Source organism: Sapajus apella, unplaced genomic scaffold (genome assembly GCF_009761245.1).
Source record: "Sapajus apella isolate SASKATOON/1434 unplaced genomic scaffold, GSC_monkey_1.0 scaffold10, whole genome shotgun sequence".
Taxonomy (NCBI): domain Eukaryota; kingdom Metazoa; phylum Chordata; class Mammalia; order Primates; family Cebidae; genus Sapajus; species Sapajus apella.
In genome coordinates, this window is record NW_022436950.1 from 38,611,847 (window position 1) to 38,621,474 (window position 9,628).

The 9,628-nt window shown below is 41.2% G+C and overlaps 1 protein-coding gene across 1 annotated transcript in view; it reads right to left on the bottom strand.

Annotated features, from left to right (window-relative positions):
• Positions 1-4,751: 4,751 nt before the first annotated feature.
• The window catches only part of LOC116551966 (aldehyde oxidase 2), an 81,577-nt gene continuing 76,700 nt past the window's right edge, over positions 4,752-9,628 (bottom strand). The window contains exons 35-36 of the mRNA XM_032278722.1: positions 7,355-7,427; positions 4,752-5,540 (exon numbers count right to left, since the gene is read on the bottom strand). Of these exons, the coding sequence (XP_032134613.1) occupies positions 7,374-7,427 (54 nt within the window). The 3' untranslated portion in view covers positions 4,752-5,540; positions 7,355-7,373. The remainder of the gene's footprint in view (positions 5,541-7,354; positions 7,428-9,628) is intronic.

The window sequence follows — 9,628 nt, forward strand, 5'->3', positions numbered from 1 at the left end:
TTAGTCAATAGATTATATTTGTTGTAGAATATGAAATGTATTCATTTAAATTATAAATAAACTATGTTCATAAGATTAATTTCTTTATAAATTATGTAGGCTCTTCTTACATAAGGAAGAACCTCAGAGTCCTGTGTTTATTTTTTTTTCCTTTGCTGACTGCATGTCAGCATCTAACTTTAAGTGTATAAACCAAGGAGGGAGAGTGGGAGAGGGATGAGGGATGAAAAACTCCCTATTAGGTACAATGTACACTGTTTGGGTGATGGGGACACTAAAGTCCCAGACTTCACCACTATACATCATTCATCCATGGAACCAAAAACCACTTGTGACCTTAAAGCTGTACAATATATAGTGACTTCTATATAATATATAGTGAGCAGATGTCAAATATATAGTCAATGAGGGAGCCAGCGTAATAAAGCAAGTTCAAAGGAAGATGTGAGAAACCAAGATGGAAAAAAGAACATCAGAATAAGATTGCAGATTAGGGGGAGAAAAACCCCAAACAAACAACAAAACAAAACTGGTTAATGGTCCTAAGGGCAATAAAACTGGAACCTTTTGGATTATCAACTATACAGAAATTCTTGGTAGTTTATCAATGTTTTACAAGTTAACACCTGTATTATTTCCTATTACAGCTATAACAAATTATCCCAAACTTGGTGGCTTAAAACAGCACGAATTTATTATCTTACAGTTCTGAAGGTCGGAAGTCCAAAACGGGTATCACTGGGCTAAAATCAAGGTGTCAGCAGGGCTGCACTCTGCCTGGAGACTCTAGGTGAGAATGTGTTTCATCACCTTCACTAGCTTCCAGAGACTGCCTGTATTCCTTGGCTTGTGGCCCCTGACATCTTCAAAGCCAGCAATGGCCAGTTGAGTCTTCTTTGCACTGTGCTACTTTAATACCAATTCTTCTGCCTTTCTTTTCCACATTTAAGGATTCTTATGATTACATAGGGACCACTCAAATAAGTCAGAATAATGTTTTTATTCTAAGGATACCTGATTAGCAAACCTAATTCCATCTGCAACATTTATTTCCCTTTGCCACATAACCTAACATAGTCACAGGGTCTAGGGATTAGGATGTGGATGTCTTTGGCGTGCTGTCATTCTGCATACCACATGATCTAATGTGGTCTGGGCCCTTATTGATAAATAGTAGATACATAAAGTGACATTTCCCTAGAGTAAAATCATCTATATAACTTTCTGGGGTGATAGATACTGGTCTTTTCTGTGCTGTTCAATAAGGTACCCACTGGCTGCATGTGTATACTGAATACAGTACTTGAAATGTAGCTAAAGAAACTAGAAAACGAGGTTGGATGTAGTGGTTTGTGCCTGAAATCCCAGCATTTTGGGAGGCCGAGGTGGGCGGATCATGAGATCAGGAGATCGAGACCATCCTGACCAACATGGTGAAAACCCGCCTCTACTAAAAATACAAAAATTAGCTGGGCATGGTGGCATGCATCTGTAGTCCCAGCTACTCGGGAGGCTGAGGCAGGAGAACTGCTTGAACCCGGGAGGTGGAGGTTGAAGGGAGCAGAGATTACGCCCCCACACCCACCCCTGGGGAAAAGAAAAAACCCCAACAAAAAAAAAAAAAAAAAAAAAAAAGAAACTAGAAAATGGAATTTTTAATTTAAATTTAAAGATTAAAACATAGCCACATGTGGCTCATGGCTACCATATAGACAGGGCAGCCTTAGAGTATCAGATTACTCTATAATGGGTTTATTAGACAGTGCTGGAGGATAACATTGAGAAGTTACCTGCAGGGGGAGGTTTACTTGAGGCCAGGGGTTTGAGACCAGCCTGGGCAATATTGGGAGATCTCATCTCTACAAAACTTTAAAAAATTAGCCAGGCCTGGTGGCACACTCTGGTAGTCCTAGCTACGCTGGAGGCCGAGATGGGAGGACTGCCTGAGCCCAGACGTTTGAGGCTTGTGAGCCATGATTGTACTAGTGCACTCCAGCCTGGGTGACAGAGTGACACCCTGTTTCTAAAATAAAAGAAAATAAACGTCTCATAGTATTTTTTTTTCTTTTTGCCTTATTTCCAAGTTTTGGAAAATTTTGCTTAATATGTGCAAGTAAAATAAATAGTGACTCCAGCAGACTTATATCCAATAAAAATGTGAAGCCTAGTTTCTTTGTCAAATAACTGTAGGCTTTTTCTTTTTACCTTCCTTAGATCTCCTGGCTCATGGATATCTGAGTTGCACAGTGTAGGTTCATCTGCACTTTTGTTGTCATAGAACACATTCCTTGGCTCTTCCTTAATCAAACATATGTAAGTATCAGCTTGAGATAGACCCTATGGTAAGAGATGAGTAAAACACAGTCCCTGTCATCAGTCAGTGGTTTGTCTAGAAAGAAAGGATACACATGCAGACAAATAGATAGTGTGTGTGACAGAAGAACCAGGTACAATAGGGGCATAAAGGAGAGAGGGTCACTTCTACCCCAAAACTATCCATTAGTTTCAGCAAGGTTTATTGATAGAGTGGGTTGAATAGCGTCCTCCCAAATTAATGTCTACCTGGAACCTCAGAAGTGGCCTTATTTGGAAATAAAGTCTTTGCAGATTAATTAAGCTAAGATAAGGTCTTACTAGATTAAGGTGGGCCCTAAATCCAATGACTGGTGTTTTTATGACAAAGGAGAAGATTTGGATACAGACATACTGGGAAGAAGGCCACGAGATGACTGAGGCAGAGAGGTTGGGGTGATGCAGCCACAAGGAACGCCAGGAGCCGCCCGAAGAGGCAAGGAAGGATGCCACCTGAGAACCCATGGCCCTGCCAGCACCTTGATTTTGGACGTCTAGCCTCCAGAACTGTGAGAGAATACACACCGAAGCCACCCAGCTGGTGAAAATTTGTTGCAGCAACCCTAGGAAACTGACCACTGGAAAGGTGCTGGGTAGGTCACAGAATTGAGGGCACTTCTGAGAAGATCAGCAGCAGGAGCTTGTGGACTGTCTGCGGCCATCCAGGCGACCTGCTACAGTGGCCTTTTCACCTCGTGTACCTTGTGCAAGAGCCTATCTCTCAGGAGAGGCACTAACCCAGCTTCTCCCATTCCTTTCCCAGCAGCTCATTTGGAACACATGGAGTGGAGGATGGATGATTTCCCAAAGGAAGAGACAGCAGTCAGATAAAAACAACAGGTGACCACTTCACAGATGACAGTAAAGTCCCTTTTGGAAGAAGAAACTGTCCTGTTGAATGCTACTCTTTTACCCAGTGACAGTGAGTGGCTACAGATGTTGAGAAAGATTATCTTGGCCGTTATGTGCAGAATGGTTTGGAGCAAGAATGGTTGGAGCAGAATGGTTTGGAGCAAGACTAAATGTGAAGTTTACTAAAGTTTACTAAATTTCACATTTAGTAAAATTATCTAAAGGTGAACTTACAGGAGCACAGGGGAGCCTGTCCTGCTGTGCCTCGGCAAAGGAAGGAACGCTATTGCTTTGTACTCAGTGGCTTCTTCACATTAACTTTCAGGTTGTGTGGGGGGACTGAGAAAATTCCTTTATTTTCTGTCTCCAACTATTTCTGCCTAATTTTTTGACTTTCTTTTGACATCTTAAAAATTAGAAAGCACATCTTTTTGCTATTTGTCTGCTCAATTCTATGAAACAGATACAATGTTAATTTTCACTGTTCTAGGGTGGAACTGGGAGCAGGCTGTTTTTCTTTAAAAAAAAGAAAACCTACTCAGAGAACCGAGGCTCAGAAAGCAAAAGTACAAATGTCTCCCATGCTCCAAGTCCCAGAGAGTAAGAAATAGGAGGCTCCATGAAGCCCACGATGAGCACTAAGGGTTACAGTTCCTCACCCTTACAGGCACCACCAGGCTGACATGGATGCTGGGAAGCGGGTAGGGTGGAGTTGTCTAGACAGAGAGAAGGCGCACAGCAGGTGTGAAAATAGGGGCAGGAGCCAGGTACTTGTCCTGTTGCCCTAGCCTTCTTCAAACATTCTGACATTTGGCTATTGTGTCCTGTCCGCTTGTAGGGCCGGCTGAGTAGATCTGATTTTGCCAAGCGTGGCTGGGCATTCTGGGACAGGCTACACACTGGGGCTTCTGGGAAAGCAGAAGTTACACTCTGTACATGTTTGAGAATTGGATGGATGGGGTGGTATGTGTCTTAGTTGGTTTGGGCTGCTATAACAAAAATACCATAAACTAAGTGGATTATAAACAGAAATGTTTTACTCACAGTTCTGGAGGCTGGGAAGTCCAAGATCCAGGTGCTAACAGGTTCAGTATTTGATGAGGGGCCCCTCTCTGGTTCATAGATGGTGTCTTCTTGCAGTGTTCTCACATGGTGAAGGAGGTTGCCTTGCTCTTGGGGGTCTCTTTCATAAGGGCACTAATCTCATTCATGAAGATGGAGCCCTCATGACCTGATCACTTCCCAATGGCCCCACCTCTTAATACCACCACCTTTTCTAGGACCTAGTATCTTATAACAACAACAAAAAAAGAGCAAACAAACAAAAAAAATACCACCACTTTGGGGTTTAGGTTTGAATGTATGAATTCTGGGGGGACATAAACGTTCAGGCCATAACAATATGAGAGTAAGTCTTTGCTTTATCTTTTTTTAAACATCCAAGCCATGTTAATGTGTTACTTATTTAAAAATTTTAGTTGGTTTCATATTTTAATGATGTTTATTGAGCCCAAAGAACTCGTTTCAAATATGTGGCTTCAACTGTATCTTTTTTAAAAAGTATTTTATTAACGTCTATGCCATCCAGATTTTACTGCATCAATTCACAGAAATAATTTTTATTCAAGTCCCTCTATTTTTAGTGCTTTATAGTTTTCAACTATGACAAATGGAAAATAAATACCCAGTAACCATCCTTATCTCCAACTGACCAAATTCTAAGAAAAAAAAATGCAATTGTATTTACCGTCATTTAAAATAATACACATGGTAAGGCAAACTTTTTATATTGCTTTATCTCCTTCTCCCAATCCAAAAGAACGTTAATCAATTGAACAGTAGATCTACATGAGGGAAATACCACTCCTTTGCTGTCAAATGCATGTACATAGACCTATGGCTGATCCATGGCAAAACAAAACTTGCAGAACTCTCTTGTGGTTACTGAATCAAATACACTGGGAAAATCATCATATATTTATCTACCAAGAAGTGTTGTTCATGCAGTGATCACAACCTGTATTACCAGTCCAGTTAGATTGGATGGACACAGAAAGGAAAAATTTGCTTTTACATCAATGTTTATATGATCTTTTCAGAAACAAATCAGCATTAAACTTGCTTGCTGTGGATATAGCAGTGCTTTGCTGGTGGCTTCTAGACTGGAAAGTCTAAGTAAAATACTTTGTAAATAATGATTCATTGGGTTAATATAATCAGAGTTGGATAATGTTTCTAAATTGTGTCTATTTTTTTCTACAACAGTATAAGGGTATCAGTTTGGAACCCATTTAGGGTTAACAAGCCATCTTTTTACTTGTGAAAAACTGAAACACCTGGAAAAAAGAAGAAAAGGCAATAATTATGAAACAAAGTATACAAATCTCTCAACTTCATATTTAGGGAGAAGAACAATAAATAATTGACAATTGGGTTGATAAGATTTACAGTTATGAATAAGTGCATTTGGGTAGTTACTTACTCTCCTGTGGCCTCCATGCCTTCATTTATAAAATAAGAAACTGGATGACGTCAGAGGTTTTTTGAATATTTTTAGCAAGAGGTTTAAAATGTTATGGGGAACACACTCACATGTATATGTTTTTAATGTGGTATAAATTTAATTTATAAGATCAATGTTGAACACTTCCTTATAAAGCACATATGTAAGAGCAATTATGTTACTTTGAAGAGTGTAAGAATTTGAAATTGCAGGTAAATGAGTTACAGACTCAGAATGCAATTTATATGTGCATCTTCTTTTGACTACAAGGCATGGATAACATTCTGACACACAGAAGTAATTATAAGTGGTAAAGTGACAAGGGGTTTTTTGTTTTTTAAATTTGTCTTGCAATTTGAGGATGGTCTTTTAAAAAATTCTTAACTTTAAAATTTTTTTTTTTTTTTTTTTTGAGACGGAGTTTCGCTCTTGTTACCCAGGCTGGAGTGCAATGGCGCGATCTCGGCTCACCGCAACCTCCGCCTCCTGGGTTCAGGCAATTCTCCTGCCTCAGCCTCCTGAGTCGCTGGGATTACAGGCACACGCCACCATGCCCAGCTAATGTTTTGTATTTTTAGTAGAGACGAGGTTTCACCATGTTGACCAGGATGGTCTCGATCTCTTGACCTCGTGATCCACCCGCCTCGGCCTCCCACAGTGCTGGGATTACAGGCTTGAGCCACCGCGCCCGGCCCCAACTTTAAAATTTTAATTAAAAAAGAGAGACGAGGTCTTGCTGTGTCACCCAGGTTGGTCTTGAACTCCTGGGCTCAAGTGATCCTCCCATTCTGGCTTCCCAAAGTGCTGAGATTACAGGCATGAGCAACCATGCATAGCAGAGGATGGTCTTTATTTTAAAGTCTGTACAGGCTGGGCACAGTGACTCATGCCTGTAATCTCAGCACTTTGGGAGGCCAGAATGGGAGGATCACTTGAGCCCAGGAGTTCAAGACCAACCTGGGTGACACAGCAAGACCCTGATTACACTGGAAAATTAGATTTTAATGAAAAAATTTATATTTTTTTCTGAGTGAATGCAATAGTTCTTTCTCTTCCACAGTGTTTTCAGTTGTTGCCTTGTTAGTGTGCAGGACATAGAAGTTTAATTTTCCAACAAAAAAACAATGTTTCTTCTTATCAGCATGTATTTCCCAAGGAGTTTCTGTGGCCACTCTCCAAAGCCTTCAGTGCTCTGTGTGTTGTGTTAAGCAGCAGCACAAAATTGCAGCAGTTGAATTCAATGAATACAGATAGATAACTCTTCCAAACAGTGCTAGTTAATTATAAATGGAGTAATCAGTAGATTTCAATTTGGTGTTTTGCATTCTGGTTGTGATTCTTAGAAGAATCAGGGAGTAGGATCTTTAAATATTTTAATCCAGTGTATTCTCATATTTTATTTTAAAATAAAATGAAAAACTACCATGTTGGTTAAAACACCCTGGCCTTCCTTTGTCAGGTTCCCAAATCATGCATATTTACTGTTAAAGGTCTTAAATATTGGATAAGATATATTGACTTTAAAATGAAGCATGATTTAAGCACTTGTGCAATCCTTGGTTTCTGTAGAACACAGTGTGAAAGCTACTGGATTGTCTGATTCTCCCCTGCTCTTTGAATAATACTCTTTTAGTTTATTGATCTTACCTTTTAGGAAATACCAGTGTTATGCTATAGGGATAGACCAAGGTTTAAATGTCTTAGGGTCATCTCTTGGGATCTAAGAAAGAAAGCAAATTAAATACTTAATATACCATAACACCACTGCAATATTTCAACAGGAGCATTACATCAGATGTTGGGTATTAAACATTTTTTGGATGAGAGGAGGCTGGATGTTTCTGGCTTCTGGGGCATGGGACTGTGTTATTCCTTTCAAATGACAACTGTGAAAAGAAGGTGGGTTTGTGTTGTCCTCTCTGCTATACCTAATGTTGCTAAGAGGGCACTTCAGACTTTTTTTTTTTTTTTTTTTTTTTTTTTTTTTTGAGTCTTGCTCTGTCACCCAGGCTGGAGTGCAGTGGTACGATCTCAACTCACAGCAACCTCCTCTTCCCAGGTTCAAGTGATTCTCATGCTTCAGTCTCCTGAGTAGCTGGGATTACAGGTGTTCACCACCACGCCTGGCTCATTTTTGTATTTTGTAGATTTGGGGTTTCACCATGTTGGCCAGGTTGGTCTGGAACTCTTGGCCTCAAGTGATCCACCTGCCTCGGCCTCCCATAGTGCTGGGATTACAGGCGTGAGCCACCGTGCTCAGCTTAGTAAGAGGGCAGTTCAATTAGTTACCTATCTTCTTTGCTTTCCAGATAAGAATCCAAAGAGAATTATACCTCCTATGAATTCATCTGGGAGTGGGGATGTGGCTAGGCTGGACAGTGTACACACTGAGCCCACACACCTAGACTCCTCCACAGTGATAAGATAACAGCCCTGTCCACACCTTTAGCCAAAGGGGTTGTGTGACATTGTGTTCTTGCTGGTTAACCCCAGCCTCATTTCACTCTCCTGGACTACAAGTCCCAAGAATTGTTCATCCTTTCTCATGGTCCTCAAAGCCTATCTCCTCTTCAGGGAATTCTCCCCTTTAGGTTAAACCCCAAAGCAGAACAGACATCCCCCCTCTCCCCTGCTATGTTTTGGTTTGAAGGGTTGACTTTTAGTTACAAATATGTTACAAAGCAAAGCAAACTTTTCCCTGATGATGGAAAGCTATGAGGGTTCCAAAGAGCTTTCTCCCCTTTCCTAAAAGGTATTTACTTCACAAAAATACAAAAAGCCAAGAAATTCACCCAACTTCTACCACTCAGGACATTTTCCTAAATTCGTTTTTACTTTTTGCCCTCTATATTGAAATGTAAATGAAGGGCTAGGTTTGCCTTCCCAAAGGGGCCTTCCCTATTGTCTTCTTAGCTGCTCCTGTGAGAGCTGCTTGGCTCTCTTCTTTAGAATGAGCCTGTTCTGCCAGGTCTGGGCTGGACACAGGGCAAAACTCCTCAGTTTAGCCTATGGGAACGTTGAGTCTACTCTTCTGCTGAAGTTATGGAATTTTTAGTCTCTCTCTCTCTCTCTCTCTCTTTTTTTTTTAAGACAGAGTCCTGCCCTGTCACCCAGGCTTCAGTGCAGTGGCAAAATCATAGCTCACTGCAGCCTCAAACTCCTGGGCTCAAGTAATCCTCTCACCTTAGCCTCCTGAGTAGCTGAGACTATAGGCATGGGCCACCATGCCTAGCTAATTTGTTTGTTAGTGAAGACACCGTCTTGCTTTGTTGCCCAGGCTGGTCTCGAACTCCTGATCTCAAATGATCCTCCTGCCTCAGCCTTCCAAGTGCTGGGATTACAGGCGAGAGCCACTGTGCCTGGGCACTTCTAGTGAATCGTTAAACCTAAGGGTGGTCTTAGGGATCCCTGACTCAATCGTCTTCACCATCATCATCATCAGTATGTATTGACCATTTACTATGTGCAATAACTGCTAACTGCTTTATATATTATCTTATTCAATTCTTAAAACAACTCTGTAATGTAACTAGAGTTATTCTCTCCATACCCAAACTGTCCCTCATTTTATAGATAAGAAAACTGAGTGATCAGAGAAGTTAAAGCATCAAAGGTAGAGCTGGGGCCGGGTGCAGTGCCTCATGCCTGTAATCCCAGCACTTTGGGAGGCTGAGGTGGGCAGATCACTTGAGCTCAGGAGTTTGAGACCAGCCTGGGCAACATGGTGAAACCTTGTCTCTACCAGAAATACAAAAACTAGCTGGGTATAGTGGTATGCACCTGTAGTCCCAGCTACTCGGGAGGCAGAGGTGAGGGGATCACTTGAACCTGGGAGGCGGGGGTTGCAGTGAGCTGAGATCATGCCACTGAACTTCAGCCTGGGTGACAGAGCAAGACTCCATCAAAAAAAAAAAAAAAAAA